A 23,813-nucleotide genomic window follows, 5' to 3' on the forward strand; every position below is an offset into this window, starting at 1 on the left:
TGTGGAATTTGACCAAAAAAGGAAAAATATTTTGCAATGTAACACACTTGGCTAAATCTTAAAGGATTTCAGCCACACTGATCAGCAGAAATGTGCAGTACTATTGTGATACTATTGCAACAGACATCATAATAGCAGAGTGCGAATAAACTAATGACTGCATTGCACATTAAATCCAACCTAAATTTCAGGCTGCAATTTTTTTCCAGCGGAGTTACAGCATAATGAATTAAGGAAAATTAGAATTGATTTAATTTAAGCCATTTAAACTGTTTTTTTTTATTCACAAGTAAATGAAAATACTGCTTTGTGTTGGTGTGTGGCACAGTTTCAAATTATGTACATTTGTCAATGCAAATGGGGGACTGACTGCCTTCATAACTTACTCTGCAGAGTTGTAAAATGTCACACAAAAAAAAGAGTTGAGACATTGCGTCATGTCTTATCATTTAAGAATATTCCATTTTAAATGATGTAACAATCAAAATGTTCATTGTCATGTACACAAACACTGCTAATAAAGTCATTTTATGTAGTATTTATAATACGATTCAAGTTGGTGCACATTATCTCAATATACAGCATGGAAAATGCAGATAACACAACATTCACTTTGAGACCTTTCTCGCCCCACCCCTCAAAAAAAAATGTTTTAACATTACGCCCTACCACAGTGAAAGGCTTACTGCCCTTGGGTCCTACTTTGTGTTACTGTTTATTGTATTACTTCGGGAATAAAGAGACATAAAAAAAAGCAGTAAACACAAAGAGGAGGTACTCAGGTCTAACCCTGTACCTATGGTTTCTGCAGCATTAGGAAACAAAAGTAAAACCTCACTGAACAAAAACATATGCATCTGAAGTTGTGAGGGACACAGTACCATCTTCTAATTACACATTGGCTCTAAAGTATTACCAGTCCACTAATGTAAGCAATAAATAATTACATTTGTCCACCGTGGTTCTGTTGTGAGAACTCTTGTCAATTTTTCACATTATTCTACAATCTGATCTTCGTTTGTTCTTTAAAGAGAATCGAAATACCTGCAGAACATTTCCACACTATCATTCTTCAAATCTCGCCCCCTTCTCTCCAAAGTGCTCCCCACTTTCCTGACAACAGGCTCTGTGTCTGATATTAAATGTTTGTTTGAATTTAATGACCTGTTAAGTAGTCCTGTGTAGAATCAGAAGCAAAAGAGTCTGCATCCTCGTTGTCAGAGTCCTCACTGCTATCGTCAGCGGCAGGCTCCCCTGTTAGTGCAATACGAGCGTAATCGTCGGTGTCGATCGACTTGCAGAAGTGAATGGCGTATTTCAGTTTTTCTTCGAGCACCTGTTTGCATGAGTATCTGGGCAACTTCAGCAAGAAAAAACACGTGTACGATTCAGGAAGAAAGTGGTCTGGAGGGTTGTACTTGTCAAGTACCTACAACGAGACAAAGATACTGTTAAAAATCAGTCTGACTCTCGCATCTCCCTCCCGACTTCACACAGAAATTTTTTTATTATAATAATAATAATGTTTGCACTTGATATAGCGCATTATCGAGTCTTTGAGACGTCTCGAAGAATATACTGCAACATAACATTCATTTTGAGCCTCTCCTTATAGAATACAGAAAATCTGGCAAACTCTTTAAATGTTTTGACAATTGCGTAAAAGGCAAGGATTATTTATAATTATTAATTAAATGTAATTTGGGAAAGAGTTAATTTTGTGAATTTTGTAGCCAAAGCTAAGATATTGGCTTACTTGCACATTTTCCTTAAAGGCCACTTATAACTCGATTCCATGACAAAGACAATTTAAAAAATGGATTGGCAGATTTTCTGCTTTTCCGGGGATGATAATCCCTCCAATTTATTTTTTTATTTAAATTGTTCACTTAATCCATGACTGTTTGTGGGGCATGGCTGCGCGCATTGGGCTGTCATGTTTCGCCCATAAAATATACAGTCACTACACTTTACAGTATATTCTATAGTTTCAAAGACGTGATAAGGTGCAATATCAAATGCAAGGATTATTATTATTAATAAACACGATCAGTTTGTGGTTTCTCTCGATTTAATGACATTACCTGAATAACAAAATCCCGGCCTCTGAAGTCTGCGATTGTCCTGGGCAGCCTCGTCCTTCCCCACACAAAGCGCAGGAAGAGAGAGCGTTCGGTGTTGGAGAAGGATTCCATCACCTCCCAGAACCACTGAATTAATGGAGCTGTGGGTTCCACTCCTTTATATGTGGCCACAGATTTTAATAGATGCAGCGGAATATCAGGGCTTCCACATACCTGCCACAAAGTAATGGTACACTTTATGAACAAACAAGATATTTAGTTCAATTCCAATCTTTTCCATAGGTTACCAATTTAATATTGCTCTTTGATGGTTAAGACTGTAATTCTATTGTCAATTGCATATAAACAATTCATTCATGATTATATCAAACTCTCCAGTTTAAATTCCTTTGCCCTCAACACTCCAAAGTTACATAGTGCTACAGATCAACTCTTGAGAGTCACTGGATATGCAGTTTCAAACAGTACTAATTAAACTGGCCAAATCAAACAGGTCACAAATGGGTTGCTGCCACCCCATGTCATTCTAACACAGTTCCCAAGCAAGCAAATGGCAAAGGGAAGACCGAATAAATTCATTACAGCAGCAGTCATCTCGCACACTAAAGATGGAACCAGCTGGTTGCACCGGCACAATTCCACGTACATTTAAAAAATCTCAAGCCTTTTTTTTTTAAATCTTGAAATAAGACACATTTGCTAAGTCGGCAAATGTTTCCACTTCTGAATAATTTCCGATGCAGTTTTATGGTTAAATTTTGAGAGAGCAATAGCAGCAGCACCAGATATCAAGTTTAGAAAGAAAGATGTGATAGTTGCAACAGTTCAATATTTCAATCTTCAACAAGTGACAAAGTAAAACAATCTAATCATTTACACGGAGCTTCCTATGAAACTGAAACAGCTTAGCTTACAATGAGACAGACAGAAGACATACCATGGTTTCCAGTTCATAGCCAGTGAAGAGAGAAAGAAGGGGCACAGGAACCACTCTTGCCATGCCCTCTCGCACAGCTGAAACTTGTTCATCAAATTCGTGCAACCTATGAAAGCCCAAACAAATGAAAGATACCAAAACTTGAAGTTTACATTAAACAACAGTTCGCTTACTCAAAAGTAGTGACTAATAATTGATACATCAGGGAGCTCTGATTGTTTTTTTTTGCAAGGAAGTTTAGTCGCCTACACAAGGATGATGAACTACAGCTATTGAGGAGATAATCAGTGCAATCCAAGCTATTGAGGAGACATTATTTTTAAGTGAGATTAGATAGAATCTTTAAACCTAGGAATAAAAAAAATACGAGGAGCGTGCAAGAAAGATTTCAAAAAAGTGATATTAAAGGGAATGGGAAGCGAGCAGGACCGTGGGATTAAAAGAGGTGGTTTGTGTGCGAAATGCTAGCTCAGATATTCAAATAACCCTCTGTGTAGATACATTTTTTCTAAGCTTAACTTTGACACTTCCAACAATGTTCTGCTTTAATGGTTAAAACTGCCAAATTCCAAACATTCCTCATTTAACAGTAATCTATCACACATCAAATAGTCAGAGGGCACTGAATACACTGTTTTTCCTAAATGTGTCAAAACAGCTCAGAAGTTGACTCTCTCTTATAGTTTGAGTAATATTTTCTGCAATCAGCAATTTCTGATTTCACAAGAACACCAAAGGGCTTTTTTCCACACCTCTCAGTAGCCAATTGGATAGCACTGATCTGAGAGGATGTGAAATATTCTATACTTCTACTACGTATTGGAGGAATTTGGGAAAGCAAATACACCTCAGCATTACAAAATTGCTTTATGCAAAAATCTGGTTTTGGCTGCATAAATAATAGTGCTTGCATTTGATATAGAGCTTTATTGTGTCAGTGAGACGTCTCAACAACAAGAAAATTATATTTATAGAGCGCCTTTCACGTCGGAAGGACGTCCCAAGAAGCTGGACAGTCGGGGGTCAGGACCCGAGCATTGGGGAGGGGTGGTGTAGGGGTGAGAAGGCAGAGAGATGGGAGGACAACTGAAGGCACGATCGAAGAGGAGGGTCTTGAGAACGACCTTGAAGGAGGCAAGGGAGGAAGCGAGGCAAAGCGACTGTGGGATGGAGTTCCAGAGTGTGGGGACAGAGAGGCTGAAAGCCCGGCCACCAATGGTAGGGTGGGTCGGGTGGGAGACATGGAGCAGCCGGAGCCCGCTGAATGGAGGGTGCGGGCAGGTTGGTAGGGAGTCAGCAGGTCAGAGAGACAGGAGTCTCAAAACACTTCATCTGGTTTTACTGTGAAGTGCAGTGGCTGTGTACTTTGTAGGCGAAGACCAGCCAATTTGTGCATAACAAAATTACATTTCTATGGTGCCTTTCACGTCGGGAGGACGTCCCTAGGCGCTGACCCACGCAGCAATGACCCGCAACAGCCATGAAATGAATGACCAGTTTTATCTGGGGGACTGTTGCACAGGACACCAGGGAGAAAACTCTTCTTTTCTTGTCCCAATGGATCTTTAACACCCCCCTGAACTGGCAGCTGAGACTTTGGTTTAATGTCTTAGCTTAACACCCAAAGGCTATTGCGAGCCAATTTCACACCCAACACTTTTTCACTTCCTTCTGTTGTAGAAATGCTTCCATGGAATGATGACACTATTGAACCATCTGTTGCTTTACCTGTAGTTGATGGCCAATCGAACATACTCCGCTCTGTTCTCCAGTGTGATATGCAAATGTTTTGAGCTCAGCTGAATATCCTGACCACTTGCGTTTGGCACTGTGAAGGGCAAAGACATGGCCTCGAATTCCTCAGCAGTTGCTTCATTATCTCGGATGTACATGAGCCCAGGAATAAAATCTTTATCGACCTAAACGTAAGACATGGGTTACACCACTCAAAAATCCACATCCAGAATATTAAGTTTTTTTTTGATGGTACTTGCAATAGATTCTACATAGTCAAACCACAAAATGTAAATGAGTCATGTTATTCACATTGTACATTAGATGCAAAGGAGTAGCATTTACCTCACTCAGGTCAGCAATAGTCAGATTCATCCCTGCAAGCTGTTTCCAGACGGGCTCTGCCAAATTGAGACTGAGTGGACTGCCAGTACGTATAGCGATACCCAAAAGCACACCTAAAAAAAAAGTTTCATAACAAATTATTTGTTTCAAGCGAAAGGAAGTCGTCTCTTTTAACATTACTCAGAGTAAGAAATACACCCATTTGTGACGTTTTTTATTTAACATCAACTCTGGACCAAACGTCTGACTGTAGTTAGGACGTGCTGCACAGAACGTTCCAAATAGTCTAGGTTTCCATTCTTTCCTTTCCTGAAAGTATTTGATTCCTTTTTTTGTTCTACTCATAGAAAAAACAGAAAAGTCTTGGCATCAAGCTCCACTGTTAAACATTCCAAGACAGCCAGGTTGCGATCAGCCTCATCTTGTTGAAATATTTCAAAGCAGTTCACAAAATACCCTTTTGACAAACATCTTTGAATACAAGATTCAACCATCTTTGAATACAGAGGCAAAATAAACTAGCTTCGTCTTCGATAAACCCAAGTTGTGTTGAGGTTAAAAATACGATATTTTCAGCTACACAAGGTGCATTTTCTCTCATTGAAATCATACAAATTACTCTTTCAGTGCAGTGAGTGCGTGCTTGGCCTATTGTGCTTGTGTACGCAAGAAAATGACTTTTTTTCTGTTTGAGAAACACAAGATGATCTTGTTAGCCATATACAACCCGTCAAAACACTTTGTTATAATCAAAGAATCTGATCTAAGTGGAGCAAATCTGCCTGTGTAGAGAATGAAGAAGGTCACATGTCATTTTAAATGTTCTCGTTCTGTCATCCACCTTCTGTTGAAAAGGGCACTGTCATAATGACAAAGTGTTTGGCACAGCTCTTTTCGGCCAGGACACACAATTACATCAAGAATAATAATCAAACAGCTCTGCTATTCTCATTCCTTCAGCAACTAAGGCAATAGGGTTGTAATAGCGCATATACAGGTGGCATCTATATGCAGGAATAATTTGCTCGAGATGTAAAGTGCCTTTCCTTCAGGGAATTCCATGCACGTCACGTTGACATGCAAGACCTCAAGACCTTTACATGTTGGGACACCTTGACATCAAGGAGCTATTCATGTTGTTGCTTTCCTGATGAGTGCTGTTTCAATCTCAATGCTCCTCCAAAAATGAGGAATATATACTATGCTCAATACAAAGAACTTGTAATAGTTTGAAAACAAAAAATGACTTGTTTTGTAACACTTCTCAGGATATACTCTAAAGTGTATTGAAATGTTTTTTTTTGAGACAAAATGCAACAGCTAAATTAAGCCAAAGCAATGTCTACAAAACAGGCATGAAGTCAATTGGCAATTTTATCATATCCGGGGGGGAGGGGATTGTTTGTTACAACAACAACAACTTGTACTTATATAGCACCCTCTACACAGGGTAGCGTCTCAGAGCGCTTAACAGTGGTGGAGCCCAACTCCTAGCTGGGGGAGGTGGCCATACGTGTGGTCGAAGAGGAAGGTTTTCAGGCGGGACTTCAATGTGAAACTGAGCCAATAAACGGCCTCAGTTTAACATCTCATCCAAAGGATAATGGTGCCAATAATGCAATACTTCTCCAGCATCGCACTGGAATGTCAGCCTAGACTATGAACGTGAATCACCAATGAAGGCTTGAACTCATATTCCCTCGTCTTCCAAATTCAATTCAATTGCAAATTAATTGGCGACTCATCTCATGGTTGTTTGTAGGATTCTGCAGGTGCAAATTTGTTGCTGCATTTACTTCCATTACATTCACTTTATTAATCTAATTCTATGAAGCTCATTGCTTTATAGGCATTGCATTCCCATGAAATGGCAATATAAATGCAAGTTATAGTTGCTGATCTCAAATTCAGACAATAGTATTAGACAGCTACCTCTGTGCCCTCAAGTCCTGTGTGCTTTACTGCCGTTAACATTTCACAGCTTAGACTCCTTCGAATCGGGATCCAGCCAACAGCCTTGACTTCTGTATTAGCCTCTCCAAGCTGTTACCATACACTACATAAATCAGAACAGCTTGGCGCAGTGGGAATGTGGATGTGAAATGGCAGGTCTCCCCAGGAGAGAGACTGAATGTAGCTAAATTAAGAAAATGCTTTCGATTTGATGTTGCTTGTGCCATAGTGCCTTAAAATGTAGAACATCTCAAACTTTGTTACTCTGTAGTGTACGGACTGTTATGCAGACAAACAAGCAGTTGCTAATGTGATCTTTGAGGCAACAGAACAGGCGAACGAGTAATCAGTTTGCCTTAGCTGAAGAACAATTATTATTATTTTTAATACTAATTCAACGCTCTTTCATCCCTTAAATGATGTAGATTATGAACTCAAGTCATCGTTTTAGGCTTGAAACCACAATCCCAGTAGCGAGAGTGCCATCCACTCAGCCAAACAGACACTTACAGTAAAGCAATGCATACAAAAGTGTAATAAGTCTTGTATTTTTGTAGCGCCTACAATGTCAAATAGTTCAAAGCACTTCACATGTATTGTCAAGTGCAACTGTGTATTTAATAATAATAATCCTAAAGGACATTATCAAGTCGTCGAGACGTCTCAAAGCACTTCACAGAATATATCGTAAAGTGGATTGACCATATTTTGTGGACATATGCGGTAGCCAATTGCACCCAACAATGCCCCACAAACAATCGTGGATTGAGAGACCACATTGGGGTGGAGGGAGATAATTACCCCCGGGAAGCGATCCAGCCATCGACTAACAGCCAGGTTCCTACTTACCACTAAGTAAATAGAATAAATAAAGTAAATATTTGTAGGCAACTGTGGCAGCTAATATGCTCACAGCAATGTCTCACAAACAGCCATGAAGAGAATGACCAATGTAGGTTAAATGGCAAGTACCTTCTACTGAAAGCACTTTTCTGGGCTTGCTTTCTCCTTTTACGTTGCATGCTAATATTCTGTACGTAGCAATTAAAAAGTCCTGCGAATAAACTACATACCTAAGAAACGGAACATGTTGACGTGTAGCTGTGATTTGGCGGCTGGGTTTAACAGGAAGCAGTCACGATTGGCTCCCGATTCATCCCGGCCATTTGGAGTAACAATCAATAATGGGGTCAGTCCATTTTGTAGCTCTTCGCACATCTCTGCAATTGATTCACTGTAACCTCCACCGCAATCATCCACAGACTCTCCTGGATCAAAAGGCAACAGATTGCAGTCAGAGGCGACTAATTGATTGTCAATATGTATTATTTTGTGCATTGTACCACATTGCTTTCTCTTTGCTAATTTTAGCTGGCCCATATTTAATGTGTGTTTTCACCTCTGTGCATGCCTCATTCCCATCATCGCCAGGGAAGGGAGTTGCTAATAGAACTAAACTTGTATTAGAACTGAGCAGCTCCCTTCCCTAGTGATGATGGTAATGAGGCACACACAGGCGAGAAACCGCAGAAGATTTATCCATGGTGTAGAATTGCAAGTAAGAAACAAAACAGACATAGGAATAATCACATAGCAGCAAATCTGCCACAATCCGAGAAGAGTTAACTGGGTCTCAAGTGCATTGATAAGACCTTGGAACAAGATTACTTGGCAATCAGTTCAGCTTGTTGATGAAAACGCTTCTAATCAAGCTCTGATGAACCAGTTTAATATATTAGAAAACTGGTTTTAAATCATTGTAATTATTTATGAAAAAATAAGTTTACATTAGTTTAGTAAGACGAGATCTTTAAAGAAGAATACCACTGCAGTGGAGGGAGTTTGGAGAAATACATTAATCTGATTGCCTCATAGAGACAGGTGTTCCTGTCTGACCGGCCTGCAGTCCAGAGTAGCTAAACTGCATAAACAGGTCCAGATCAACTGACCTAGTTCTAAATGCCACACTCAAGCAAATCAGGGATTTTCAGCTTCAACACCATGTGAATACACAGTAGAATACGTTACAACTACATCATCTTTAAAACACCTTTGGTACATTCTTTTTAGGTGAATAAATCTGCCACAACCCTATCGTGGAACTGCACAATGGGAGGAGTATTATAGAACAATCTGTTTAAAGACCTCGCAATAGCACAATGTCAAATCACTTTAAGTGTGCTGCCTTTCTGTTGTTTAAATCAGAAATGCCTTCAAGATTTCATGAAGCTAAAAATAAACTGAAAAAAATTTGATCATCTCTCCCTTCCCCAATCCTCTCTGCTCTCACCCTCAGCTCAAGTGACAAACCAGGACTGTTAAACGCCTTGGGACATCCTCTCGACATGAAGGGCACTTCATGAATGTAAGTTTGTACTGTATTACAAAAGTATTAAAATGACGAAAGACAAAACTAAATAAGAAGAACAATTTTCAGTCAAATAATGTACATATAGTTTCCGCCGAGCAGAACATACCAACAAATTTGACTTTCCAAACACGGTGAGGTAGCAATAAGCTGTCAGGACTCAGGGAGCTCATCTTTGCACACATCTGACCAAAGACAGACTTAGTGCCATCGGGACCTGCTAATCCACCTTTACTTCTGGAGCGTTTCACCTGGAAAAGAAATGTAAAATGTTTACTCCTCAACGCAGAGATTTCTAAGCTGCACATTTTTTGATTGCAGATTGAGGTTTTAACATCCATGGGTCCTTGAAGACCCATCTCACGACCCTCCTCTTCAACCGTGCTTTCGATCACCCTGCTTCCACCAGTACCCTCCACTCTCCCCAATCCCAACCCCCAGCTCGGGTCCGAAACACTGACTGTCCAGCACCTTGGGACGTCCTCCCAACGTGAATGGCGCTATACAAATATAATTTTGTTGCTGTTGTTAACAAAAACAAAATGTACACAGGGATGGGTGAAATGTGGAATTCAAACCACATCTGCGCCTCCATTCTTTTAAAAGGGAATTGGACAGATGCTTGAAAAGTGGAATATTAAAAAGTTTGAGGAGCAACCAGGAGAGTGGAACTTCATTAAGTGGCTCAAGTGAAGAAAAACACGGCACAAACTTGATATACCAAAGGCCCATTTCTATGCTGAAACTTTCAATGATTTGTCATTTGACTCTTAATTCAAAATAACAAGAGTGAGGAAGAGAACAGGAACATGTGGAACAAAGATGTACTAAAACATGGGCTTCAACCCACAACCTTCTGAGACGAGAGTGCTACCACTGAGCCAGGCTAAGCAGTTAAAGAAATGGTGCTTTGCAGATTCATTAGTCTGCTTGTTTAAGGATCATGTATGAATGAGATATGATAGTGATCCCAAGGTCTAAGTTTAGTGGTAGTGGATCAAGTATCAGTCATGTGTAGTATAAACACCACCATAGACTGGTTGGGCAGAGTGCCTGTTTCCGTGCTGTACATCGTTTGTAAGCAGTTAAGCCACTAATCAAAGCATATCTCACGGTGCAGGATGATGTAGCACAGGACAGAAAATAATGCAGCAGTTCATGCAGCAAATGCAGAGATATGTAGAAAATTAGGAATCTAATCCAACTGTAGTCAAACTTTTCTTTCCAATACAAACAAATGGATGGCAATAGTAAATTTAAAAAGCTGGTATAAAACTGAGTAGTACAGAAGTGGTAGATTGCAACAGGACCAATAAAACTCAGAGACCAAATTACTTCCTAAAACACATGAAATCATGGTATAATGTTTCTTTTGAATAGTTGTGACCTTTCTCAGGCTTATTCTCGTGGCTAGAGAGGGAGAAAAAGAGTAATAAAGGTAGTGATGTATATCCCAAAGTCAGATAGTGTCAAATGACTAGTACTGAGTGCTCTTCCAACACTGGTTATGCAAGCACTAAATCATACGGCATAATATGAACAAGATTGCTACAATCATTCTTTGCCAATTATAAAAACCTATAAATGTGATATAGAAAATGTAAACTCAACATTCCAGTGACGTGGGAAATTGGCAGTAACTAAATCTGTAAGCAAGCAGCATTTAGCAGGTTACTATCTTGGCTAGTCACATTATAAATATGAATTTAATGCACGTTCTGAAAAGCAAGGAAGAGATTGTTCGTTACATTAAATTAACACCCAAGCCTATTTGAGAACAAAAATAATTCTTTTGAGGAAACATCGTTACATAAACCACACAACTGAATCACACAAACTGTAAAGCTGAAGTTAAATTCAGAGCGAAACCAAGTCACTGTGCAAACTTGGAAACCTACCAAATCTATCATGTGGTGCCATCCACGTGAACTGCTTGCATAACTTTAGGGCAGCAATGCGGAGAAACTGAACATTTCACACTGCATTTGCACTTGCAATAAAAGTACCTGGATTCTGTTAAGCTCCACAACAGGTCCGTGCTGTCGATCGCGTACCATTGTAGCTTGGACTACTTTGCGGAAGGCTGCCTCCTGCAATAAATAAATGGCGAGGTGGTTAGGACTAGCCAATCCGACTGGATTTCAACAATTTCTAATGAATCAATCTTAAGGCCTTCAAACGGTGGTTAGAAAAAAAAATACACGGCAGGTGCTGGAGTAAGGAATTTTCTTCCACAAATTTGAGCTGAGCTGAGGCAGAGACCACAAGTTCATTTAAAGGGGAATTAGATATATGCTTAAAAAGGAATAGTAAAGGCTTGTGAAGCAAACAGTAACAATGGATTAGGTGGCCTTATTTGAGAGTGCAGATAAATTAAATCCTACTAAAGTGTTTAAGTTTAATATGGTCACAGACAAGGACTCAAACGGTTGACAGATCAGCCAGCCTGGCTTACCGGCAGAATATAGGGGAAGGGAGGGCAGACACTGCAAGCTTATGCTAAACCCGAAAGCCCTATTGGGTAGGGGTGGTCCTAACTGGAACAAGCAGTGAGAGACGACAGTGCTCTCAATGGGAAGCTACATGGTTTTAGCTGGTCAAATTGCAGCAATACCCCAAACTGACACTCAGGGGTCCTCAAGCCTTGCCTCTTGCCAACCTCCACCTTCTACTCTTCAGAATTCAGTAGGGTGCCAGCTCCACTGATAGCGTGCATGTTCCATTCCAAACACAAGACATTTCATGTGTAAGTGTCTTAGATGTGGAACTCTCAAGCAAGGCGATAGGTTCCACACATGTCAACAGTTTCTATGATTTGATCAAAAAAAATCTTTTGACAACGGACAATTTGGGAATGGTCAGATGACAACAGCAGTCCTCTGGATTTATATATTCCTATGAGGATAGAACACACACACACACACTGAAGCACACACAAGAGCCACTGCTAAGATGTCCTTCTCTTATTTCATACTCCGTGTTCCAATTGATCAAGTATGTTATTTTACAAAGGCCATGAGCATTCTGAGCACAACGTCTTACCTTGCCCTGCGATATTAATATTCCACGTAAAGTATCAAGCCCGACAGATGGGCCCTGGCCAGTTTCGTCGAAGCGGCCTTCAAGGTCAAACATTGGTATACAAGGACAGAATAGCTCCGAGATATGGTGCAGTAGTAACAGTCTGTTCCGCAAACCAATTATCGGGATTTCTTGGAGGTAGTTGTATTCCATTGGAATCTTAAAAGATAGAAAAAAAGCTTGTATTTTTAAAGCACCTTGCACAGAAAGTAATTACCTCACAAGTAATTAATGTCAAATGTAGTGAGTGTTTTTGTAGGGAAGCAAAAGAGCTCGTAAAACCCACACTCAGCCAAGAGGTAAATACATTTACATAGAGCCTTGCATATCGGCCGGAATTCTCAAAGCACTGAATGGGTACCAGAGATGGGGAGGGAAAAGATGCTGGTCAGAGAGTTATGTTTTCAGATGTGCCTTGAAAGCAGAGAGTGAGGGAGAGTGAGGAGTCAGTGGGACTTTGGGATGGAGTTCCAGAGAGTGGGGGCTGTATTCACTTTAAATTCTGCTGCGAGACATTAAACATGCAACGCAAGACCTGGCAGACTGGACTTCAGTTTAACATCTCATCAGTTATCAATTAAATAAGATTTTTTCCTCTACATAGGTGATTTTTTCACCTACATGCGAGCTTACGAAATCTGCATTAAAGCCAATGAGAACAACAAATTTCATTTGTAGAGCATCTCTCACGTCAGGAGGACGTCCCAAGATGCTGAACACTGAACAAACCTGTGCTGGAAGTTTTCCTGCGTTGGGAGGTTTGCTGGTAGACCACGCCAGGGTGTGGGCTGAACCACAGGCCACACGGTTGATCTTCTTGCCCTGTAGGGCAGCTACCAGCCGGGGCCGCTGGATGGCATTGGTAGTCCCGTCCCCAAGCTGCCCTTCATCATTGTCTCCCCAGGTATACACTTCCCCTGTGTTAGGGAAAGGGTGAGATTTGATTGATAGGATAATACTGCACAAGACCACCTTTGATACAACATTGTCTCCATATATTATAAGGTCACACGATGACTTTGTAATACAGTCCTCTTTCTTTGCTAAAAATTTCCATGTTGGTAACAACATTTTCCATATCTTTCACAATATCGGATCCCTGTGAAGAGCTTTGAGACATCTCGACGAAGTGATAAGGTGCTATATCAAATGTGAGGATTATTACATCAAATAAAATTTACTCCAAGGAGGAGTAAATTAATGCTCCTTCTCTAAATACAGCAACTTTAAGCTGGGTGACGACAAAAAACAGCTTTTTCCCCCAGTTAGTCAAGGTGGAAAAGTAAACAACAGAATTGGTCCAGACTCCAATAAACACCTCAAAGCAATTCAGAGTAACTCCTGTTAAATATAGCATTTGCACACAAATGGAGCAGTACATTTAGTAAGAAGACATGCTTGCTGTCGGCATTATAATAATAATAATCCTTGCATTTGATATAGCGCTTTTCACGTCGGGAGGACATCCCAAAGTGCTTCACAGAACACACTGTAAAGTGAATTGACTGTATATTTGTGGGTGAACGCGGCAGCCAATTGCGCACAGCAATGTCCCACAAACAGTCGTAGATTGAAAATGACCAATTTATTATTGTTTTTGGTTTTGGAGGGATTATTATTAGGCTCTGTGTGGAGTAAGGAAACTTGCCCAAGGTTTCGCCCTCTGCCTGGAATTGAACTCAGGTCTCTCGCTTGCAAAGCGAGTGCTCTAACCGCTGAGCTACAGGACTCCACTCTCCGCGCTGCGTCCTTACAACCGCCGACTCCTCCTGCTGCTGCCGCCATGCGAGGACGTTTAGTGGGGAGGGAAATGGCGTCAGGACGATGTGAAGCTGTTGGACCACGTTGACTGTCCTCAGTTTAATGTTTCATCCAAAGACAGCATCTCTAGCAATGCCGTGCTCCTTAACATTGCACTGGAGTGTAAACTTAGACCATGAGCTCAAAGTCCTGACGCGAGGCATGAACTGCAACCATCTATCCCAGAGGCAAGTGATCTAGCTACTACATCAGATACATTTTGAAGCTTGATAGTTAACTTGGGCTGAACCAGCTTCCTCTCTATAAAATAAGTCACGTCTCACCGTCCTCAGTACAGCACACGCAGTGCAATGATCCGGTTGCAATTGCAATGACCTTCTTCCCTTGCAACCCCTGAACTTGCCGAGGCCTTCTGACATGGTCATCAGAACCATGGCCCAACCGATGATAGTCACCTTTACCCCTGTAAAGCAAGTCACACGTTACATTCTATAAGCACTTAGCGGCATTATCTTAAGTGAACAGCGCTATATTAATACACAAGTTGTTGTATTAAGAATCTGACAGCTAGTGATAAGCGTTCTGCGTGAGGGCCATTCTCCCAATGCACGTTGTTGCTGTTTGAAAATTTCTAGTGCTGAACTTCAAAGAAGGAGGCTAAAAAAAAAAGGACTTGCTATGAAAAAGGTCATGTAAATAGCAGTATGTTTTCCCAATGATTACTTTTTAAATCCCAATGAGATGGGCCAGACAATGTTGGCATCTGGCACGTCTTTAATGACATTGTCACTGAACAGCAGGATGGGGCTCTGTGGAAATTATAACATTGATACTGACAATTGGAAAAAGGGACAAAATGCTCACAATTAGAACATATGCCATCTCCCATTAGGCAGAAGAGTTCAGAATTTTAATATAAAATTTCTCTCCCCTTCCACCCAATCATCCCATATGACAGCCCTAAAGGTAATAATTAACACAAATTGTTCAAAGTGAGAATTACAGAGTTCATCAACACGCCCTTACTCACCAAGTATAAACAGCTCCAGACTTTGTTAAGGCCACAGAGAACTGGGATCCACACTCCACCTTAACCACCCCAAGTCCGGTGAGAGAATCAATCTATTTTGGGAGAGGAGCGAAAGAGACATTAACAAGTGGAATCTGATAGTTATTACGAGCAATGTAATAAGCAATCGAATGCTATTCCAATTAATGTTCCGCCAAGAGCAGGCATTCCAATGACAGAAAGAGGTGACAATTATCACTGAAAAGAATTATTGCACACATACTACATCTTTTACCCCTAGAGGACGAAGAACTAAGCAAACCCTTAGCGAAACTTAAAAATTCCCATTGAACTAAATTTTTAGCCAAAATACTGATGAACTCTCAATACCTTCATGGGGACTTTGCAGCCATCACTGCCTCCTCTTCCAAGTTTGCCATAATCTCCATCTCCCCAGGACCAAACTGTATCGTCATCAGTCAGACAGAGAGTCTGTGCATCTCCACTGCCACACGCAACATCGATCACTCGATAACCTTGCAACGCTTCCACCTAGGATATGAGCACAAGTTTAAAATACTATTATAATACTTCCATTGATACACTTAAACACTACACACACAACCCTAATACTTGTATTTGATATAGTGCTGGATCACACCAGGATCCAACTATGTTCAACTGAAAAGTATGTCCCAAAACTTACTCTCGCAGCACTGGAATTTCCCATTTCAGACAGGAGTTATTTTTAGACTTTATCCTTTGTTACAAAATCAAACCTCAACTACCTCAGAGCGTTGAACCCCGCGCCAATCAAAGTAGATTTACAAATGGGTCAAAATTGAGATATTCCTCAACACATAAAGCTCCTTACTTAACAAATAGTTAAATATATTTTGAAATCACAATCCCCTCGCTTCTGAATGATTGTAGCGCTGCGTACAAGCTGAAAATTGCTGCAACCCTGGATTCCGTTTAGTGAAAATCATTTCTGAGCTCCGAAAAACAGCCTTCCCAAGCTTATTCAGCCACTACACTTCTAACCTCTGGAACACTCTCCCACTCCCCTTTCCTCAACCCCTGCCAGCATCCTAGAAATAAGCCTATTTTTCGCCCACACAATATACAGTCAATTCACTTTACAGTATATTCTGTGAAGCTCTTTGAGACGTCTCGAAGAAGTGATAAGGCGCTATATCAAATGCAAGGTTATTATTATAGTATTATGCCGTCAGTTTCTGTAATCTCAAACAGCAAGGGAAACTTAAGTAAAATCTTCGGGCTCAAGATTTAAACAAGTAAAACAAGTTCTAAAAGAGAAAGAATGGTTTAGATAATAAACAAATCAGAACAAATTATTTGATTAAAAGATACTCCGAGACAAAAAAAATTAACTGCGAAAAATTAAAGATCAGGGAATTTAGATACAAGGAATAGAACATGCCTAAGAATGAATATTGGGTCTTATTGAACTGCTGTACCCAGGCAAATTGATTTAAGACTGATCTAATATAATCTTTCACACTGGGAGAATGTCCCAAATAGCTTCACATGATAAACTGTCAAGTTGCAGTGACTGTGTATTTTCTAAGCTAATGAGTTACCTTTTATAATCAATGGTACTTACCAGCTTCGGCTTCAACTGATCGTCGCTGTCGCCATGGCCGAGTCTCCCATACCTGCCCTTGCCCCACGTATAAAGCTCTCCCGCTGCAGTAATACAAGCACTGTGCGCTCCACCAGCAGCAACGTCAATCACCTCAACACCACGCAAGGACTCAACAACACGAGGCCGGTCACAAGGACTGAAAAGGGCAAAGGGGGAAAAATAAGATCACACCAAGCAAATATTTCCTCACTTTATTGAACACATTATAACATGGTTTACAAACAGAATATTAATGCCACATAGTAGTGAGCAGCCTTGTAGCTCAAACCTCAGCTCTGCCAGCGGGTTAGAATTAATAATAATAATCCTTGCATTTGATATAGCTACGTCTTCTAGACGTCTCAAAGCACTTCACAGAATATACTGTGAAGTAAACTGACTGCATAATTGTGGGGAAAAGGCAGCAGCCAATTGCACACACAGTGTCCTACAAACAGTTGTGGATTGAAGTGATCAATTTGTTTCATAATGGTATTATGACCTGGCTGTTATTGTGGAACATTCAGTTAATCCAGGAAACAATGGAGCACATCATTCACTGACCTCTAACATTTTATCCCACGTTCCACTAAGTCTTTTAGTCTAATAATATTATTATTATTTGATTTGCATTTAATATAGCGCCTCATCACATCTTTGAGACGTCTCAAAAGCGCTAAGTGAACTGACTGTTTTTCTGGGCAAAATAATCCACTTGAAAAACCATTTGACCACGAGAACTTCACTGCTTGCATCAAACTAAGGGGTTGAAAATATTCCTCTAGAAGGACAAGAGAATGTCTACCCAGTGCAAAACCTAGTGATGTCTTCTGTTGTCCATTAGCCTATTAACACCATCACAAAGAAACAATTTGCATTTTTACAGTCTAATCATGTTAAACATCTCAAAACCTTATAAGAATTGCTGTCAAGTGCAGTGACTGTTTTCATAGACATGGCAGCAGTTCTGGAACTATATACCAGTCATAAAATGCTTCAGGAGAGGGAAGAAAATTAGGAAAATAAAATTAAGACAAATGGAAATGTGATACACAGGTCTCCGCTTACCTCCTATTGCCATGCCCTAGCTTGCCATCTTCTGCTTCACCCCAAGTGTAGACTTCTCCTTCAGAAGACAAGGCCAGGCAGTGCTTCCCGCCTGAATTCACTGCCACTTTCTTCACAAGAACATGTTGGATTGATTCCAGTAAAGTGGGTGTAGAAACAGATTCTGTTCCTCCAATCCCCAGTCTTCCTCCAGCTCCATATCCGGTGGCATATAACTGAGAGTAAAAATAACAGAATTACGTGATTGGCACCTATAATACTTCAGAATTTTTTTGATCCTAACTCACTAGTGAATTGTTAAGATATTATAATCATCTAAGACTGATGTGTAGTGAAAGCCATTACTCCTTCCTTCCTTAAGCAAAAAATAACTTGCACTTTTACTACTCAATAGTTGCGTCTAAGTTTGGGAGAACAAGCTATCGTTTCTAGTTCTAACTAAAGGATGTATTGACACTCACCTTTCCATCCGCTGTGACTGCAAACAGTGTCTGTTCTCCACCAATCAGTTGAACAGGTCTCAAGGTTGCTAATGCCTCACAAGGCGTTGGAACCTTAACCTTTGCTCCTTCTATACCTCCTAGCTGACCTCGGTGGTTATGGCCCCAGCCATAAATAGTTCCACTTCCCCCAGCTGAGAGAGTCCAATCATCAGGCCGCCTATTAGAAACATATTTTTAAAAAACGTTTGTTTGAAAAAATTACTAATTTTCCCTTTATTTCTCACTCTCCCTGTTCAACACTTTTTCTCTCCATTTCTAAGAGTGTTTATTTTTTTGATATGTAAATGAAACATAGTACATTATGACATGGTGTTTGGGATTCAGAAAATCTCAACCATTTGACAGCGAGACATAACAGCCTGTTTGAGGGCACATTCACCCGACTGTCTACGCTACAAAAGGCCAACTTCCAGGTCATTACAAAAGGTTGCTGCACATGCCTGTTTTCTGCACATGCATAAAGCAGTAAACAACTTTGACGGAGACATGATGACCCTAGAAATTGAATATCTGACTACCGTGATGTCAACGGTGACATAATGAACCAGAAGTCGGTCACTTTAGCACAAAAACCTGGCTAGTGACCGGGAAGCGATTTCATATTCCCCACATTCCATTTCAACTGGCCCCCGTGCTCCCTCCATAACCCGTGATTGTAATGCTGCGTTTCTGGAAGGGAAACACAAAAATATTGCCCACGGACTTTTCTCAAATAGGGCACCGGCTCTCAGCAGCCAAAAGGTTGAACCACCCTGTTTTAAGCAAATTTATGCTATCATGAAATACAATATAATAGAGCAGCAATGTATTGGTGATTCCAGGGATTCAGTACCGACCGGTTCATCCACTGGACAAGCTGCTCATCTTGCTCTCTTTTGAATACTTCGTGGCTTTCATGAAGAGCGTTCATATTCTCATTATCTGCCATAAGTTCACGGATTTTCTTTGCCACCTGTAACAGAAGAAAAGCAAGGTATTAAACTTTGGTTCAAAAATTCCTCCAGTCTCATTGATTTCAGCATGGTATGTAACCCAATAATTATTACTCAACAATTTAATTTTAGATACAGGGCACCCAGTTATAAAGCAAATGCAGTAGCTAATTTTTAATTCTGCCATTAATTTAGGTTCTGTCTGCCTCAACAATCAGGTAATTCAAAGAGAAGCAGAGTTCTCCTCCTGCTTATCCTGGCTTATAATTTCCTCTTGTTCAATTCCATCCCAAACCTTCTAATTAAAAATAAGTGGTTGAAGTTACAAGCCAGCGAGTTAGTAACCATGAACAGCAAACAAAAAAGAATCAAAATTTGTCTCCAGGGTCAATTACTATGAGCAATAAGAACATACGAATTGCAGGACGAAAGAAGATCAAGTTCCACCCAGTTCACCTTCCACCATCCTGGCAGTTGCATGCACATGTCCCAAACTACATACTGTATCCTGAGATATTATTTCCAAAAAAGTCTATTAGTTTGCTTTTGCAATGCTACTTGGTGTAGATCTATTTGAGCGTAAACATTAATCACCTCATCGAGGAAATGCCGTGGCAATGGGGTTCTCTTGTCCAGAGCAACAGCAACCCTGGAGGCCATGCAGTATCTTCTAAACCATGCCCACTTGTGGGTTTCAGCGCAGCAAGGCAGAGTATCGAGCTCCAAATCACAAGCGAGAGCCACCAGAACCTGAAAATACATGAAATGACTTCAGTAAGACTGCCTCCAGATTTCTCTGTACACTGCCAACCGAAAAGCAAATAACAATAATAAGCAATCATTTTTGTATTTGAAATAGCGCCTTATCATGTCGGCAAAATATCTCAAAGCGATTTTTGCTGTGAAGTGCAGTGACTGTATTTGTAGGCTAATGCAGCCAATTTGCATAGCACTGTCCCACAAACAGCCATGTAGTGAGTGACTAATTTTAATTGAGGAATTGTTGACCAGTTTGCCAAGAGAATCTCCCTTCTCTTTTCAAATAATGTCATGAGATCTTTAACATCCCACTTGAACAGGCAGACGGACCCTTATTTTAATGTCTCCATCTCCAACAATGCAGCACACCCCCAGCACTGGATTCTAGTGTCAACTTATGAGTTTCAAATCCTGACGTGGGGCTTGAAATCACAACTTTCTGACTCAGAGGCCAGAGTGCTACCAACTGAGCCAAGCTGACAAGTGTTTTATACAGTATACACTTGTGCAGAGCTCCTCCAGCTTAGTGTGTCGTCAAGATCAGTATAAACCTTGAGATTTCCTTAAATTGGAATAATTTGTCAAAAGCAGCTCTTGTTGAAGTACCTCTATTGTAATAATTATTATTTCCTCTATGGAATATCCCATGAAATGGATGGTTCATTAACATTTACAGAAACCATCAACTACACTTGAATCTCACTTCAGTATTGAGGCAATGCAATAAATCAGTCTGTTTTGCTTTTCACTAGAAGCTGAAAGTGAGCACATTCTAAACTCACTAATGAGAGCACATTTCTAACAGGAGTCAAATAGAGTAATCTAATGAGCGAGTTTTCTCTGAATTCTGAATTAAGCATTTGATTATTTGGAAAAACAATTACCTTAAAGAACGGGCTGTGGAGAAGCTGCTTTCCCCCTCGCACAATGGGATCTTCATATTCATATTGACGCTGCAGAGCTTCTGGGAGACCTTTAACTAACGCAGCTAAAGCGCTGCCTGTAAAACTCTTGAGAGAAAAAAAGAGAAGTTTCCTTTATCAGACAACATTGTGTAATATCTTTCAATTAAAAAAAACCCAAATAGCGCTGACTGACGTTAACATTCTTACATTTATTTCAGGTTTTAAAATTCTCAAACTGATATTGAACCACAATGTATTTCACAGTGTAATATTGAACTACGATGTAGTTCAATATTCAATGTAGTTCAATATGTAGACCTGGAGTAGGCCAGAGCCTGCTGAGCGGAGGGAGCAGACAGGTTGATAGGGAGTCAGCAGATCATGTACCCCCTCTATAGCATCTGGATCCAGCCATAGTCACAAAGCTGGACTCGCTTAAAGTTGACTACTTTGACCTATCATACAAGCGCATTGTAAATATGTTGTTTTTCTATTCTACTCTGCATGTATTCGCCAATTATGTTTTCTTGCTCATATAAAAATATATTTTTTTATATACAGACCTATCAAATATATATATTTTTTTTTAACAAAGTCATCATACCAGGGATCGCGGTTCTCCTTCAGTGTCCCCAAGCAACCTGTTGATATTGATGGTCTGTCCAAATTCGGTCGTCAGAAGCTTACGCAATCTCTGCAAGGCCCACATCCTGTGACTGGCGGCTGCCAGATTTTACGTAAAGCAAAAAACATTTTAAAATCTTTTCAATACTGGCCATATAGTAAGGTCTGTTTCAGTATTATATTTATTGGGCATCTCGCTCTCCTTCACATCCTTTCTCATCTTTTTGCTATTTCAGTGTTTGGTGTTCCTCTGGACTCCCCTCACTTGATTTGCCAAGCTCTAAATGTCCTGTCCTGCACACCTCCTTCTCTGCATTATAGTAGAATGTTACAGCAAAGAAACTGGTCAATAGGCCAATTTAATCTGCATTATTCAAAAATAAAAATAATAATTATAATAATAACCCTTACATTTTATATAGTACTCTTCATGTTGGGAGGACGTCCCAAGGCACGTGACAGTCAAGGGTTTGCACATCGGAAGGACGTCTCAAAGCTGAATGTTACAGTACATCGTTGGAATTACTTTGAACTGCAATGACTGTGTATTTTTTAGGTAAACATCTGATAGCATCACCCAACCGATAGACCGATTGATTTGTCCTTTTGAACCTTAATAATAATAATAATAATCCTTGCATTTGATATAGCGCCTTATCATATCGTTGAAATGTCACAAAGCGCTTCACAGAATATATTGTAGGGTGGATGGACCGTATTTGAGGGGGAAAACCTTGGTGTAGCATTCTGAATTTGGATCATGGCCCTTCACTGAGGTTTCTCAATTAAAAAAGGAAACTTACCAAGGGCACTCAGCTGAGCACAAGCAGCCAGAGAGGCAGCTAAACGAGGCACAATACTTCTGTTCGATGCAAAGCTTAACCGGAAATCCAGTAGACAAGTAACTAAATCCATAGATGGACACGACAGTATACAGCGATCTGAGAGAAGATCTTTAGGACCTGATAAGAACATTAAAGGTTGGATGTTATTAAATAGCAGCAGAACATTTCACTCTAATGCCAAGGCAAAAAAAAAATCCAAACATCAATTCTTAAAAAATATTCATGTTACAAGCTTACATCTACCCACTTCTGAAATTGCTACACATTCATGCAAGTCTGTATCCTGAAAGCTGTACAGCAGTGGGGTGACAGGAGAGAAATTATGCACTGAAATAATGAATATAATAATCCTTGCATTTGATATAGCGCTTTTCACATCTTCTACACGTCTCAAAGCGCTTCACAGAATACACTGTAAAGTGAATTGACTGTATATTTGTGGGCAAAACACACACACATACAGTCAATGCGCTTTACAGTGCATTCTGTCAGTTATGGGCCTATAATTCCTCAGACAGAATCTCTTTGGATCTCAGCCATGACATCAGGGAGGCACCAAAATCAAGATCACAAAAGAGGTACAGATGAAGAAGGCCCTTCGGCCCATTTGATCTCACCCTTCAAAAATACCCAGCCTACCGTCTCCCCATTACAGCATCAAGCTATTTCTTAAATGAGCCTCGGGTGATGGCTTCCGCCCTCTGCTGGTAATTATTAATCAAGTTGATCCCTGCATTTGATATAACGCCTTATCAGGTCATTGAAATGCTTCACAGAATATACTGTACAGTAAATTGACTGTATATTTTGTGGGCAAAACCTTGCCGCCAATTGCACACAGCAGGTAAACAGGTACTTGGAGTAAGGAAACTTGCCGAAGGTTTTTCCCAGCCCGAGCATCAAACCTGGGTCCTCTCGCTTCTGTGCTACAGAACTCCACATTACACCATCAAGCCACTTCTTCGATGAGTCTAGGGTGCTGCCGTGTGACCTATCCTGGTAATTATGTTGAGTCTCAGTGCCCCAATGCCCTCCCACCAGATAAAAATGCAAAAACACGCCACAGGTACATCAGAACGCTCCTCGTCAGCACTTTAACCAAGAGAAACTTGGTGCCTGGCATTGTTCACTGGAGTGATGTGCGAGGAGAACAAACAAGCTCAAAGATAAACTGATAATGATGTGCAGTGAATAAAGATTTATAGATCCAAATGGGTGCACGCGAGTTAAAATATAATGAACACTTTCCAAATACTT

General features: G+C 40.3%; 1 protein-coding gene across 6 annotated transcripts in view; it reads right to left on the reverse strand.

Annotated features, from left to right (window-relative positions):
- Positions 1 to 435: 435 nt before the first annotated feature.
- Positions 436 to 23,813, reverse strand: part of herc2 (HECT and RLD domain containing E3 ubiquitin protein ligase 2) — a 133,342-nt gene continuing 109,964 nt past the window's right edge. For all 6 annotated transcript variants that reach the window (XM_042334465.1, XM_042334462.1, XM_042334464.1 and 3 more), the window contains 21 exons: positions 22,515 to 22,673; positions 21,692 to 21,810; positions 21,067 to 21,192; positions 20,018 to 20,173; positions 19,328 to 19,443; positions 18,450 to 18,648; positions 17,989 to 18,203; positions 16,900 to 17,077; positions 15,663 to 15,824; positions 15,294 to 15,385; positions 14,587 to 14,726; positions 13,232 to 13,419; positions 12,464 to 12,661; positions 11,428 to 11,511; positions 9,531 to 9,672; positions 8,127 to 8,321; positions 5,101 to 5,213; positions 4,750 to 4,940; positions 3,022 to 3,127; positions 2,085 to 2,297; positions 436 to 1,429 (listed from right to left, as the gene is read on the reverse strand). In XM_042334465.1, coding sequence (XP_042190399.1) covers positions 1,157 to 1,429; positions 2,085 to 2,297; positions 3,022 to 3,127; positions 4,750 to 4,940; positions 5,101 to 5,213; positions 8,127 to 8,321; positions 9,531 to 9,672; positions 11,428 to 11,511; positions 12,464 to 12,661; positions 13,232 to 13,419; positions 14,587 to 14,726; positions 15,294 to 15,385; positions 15,663 to 15,824; positions 16,900 to 17,077; positions 17,989 to 18,203; positions 18,450 to 18,648; positions 19,328 to 19,443; positions 20,018 to 20,173; positions 21,067 to 21,192; positions 21,692 to 21,810; positions 22,515 to 22,673 — 3,365 coding nt within the window. In that variant the 3' untranslated portion in view covers positions 436 to 1,156. The remainder of the gene's footprint in view (positions 1,430 to 2,084; positions 2,298 to 3,021; positions 3,128 to 4,749; positions 4,941 to 5,100; positions 5,214 to 8,126; positions 8,322 to 9,530; positions 9,673 to 11,427; positions 11,512 to 12,463; positions 12,662 to 13,231; positions 13,420 to 14,586; positions 14,727 to 15,293; positions 15,386 to 15,662; positions 15,825 to 16,899; positions 17,078 to 17,988; positions 18,204 to 18,449; positions 18,649 to 19,327; positions 19,444 to 20,017; positions 20,174 to 21,066; positions 21,193 to 21,691; positions 21,811 to 22,514; positions 22,674 to 23,813) is intronic.

This window comes from Callorhinchus milii, unplaced genomic scaffold, assembly GCF_018977255.1.
Source record: "Callorhinchus milii isolate IMCB2004 unplaced genomic scaffold, IMCB_Cmil_1.0 Scaffold4, whole genome shotgun sequence".
In the NCBI taxonomy this organism is placed as follows: Eukaryota; Metazoa; Chordata; class Chondrichthyes; order Chimaeriformes; family Callorhinchidae; genus Callorhinchus; species Callorhinchus milii.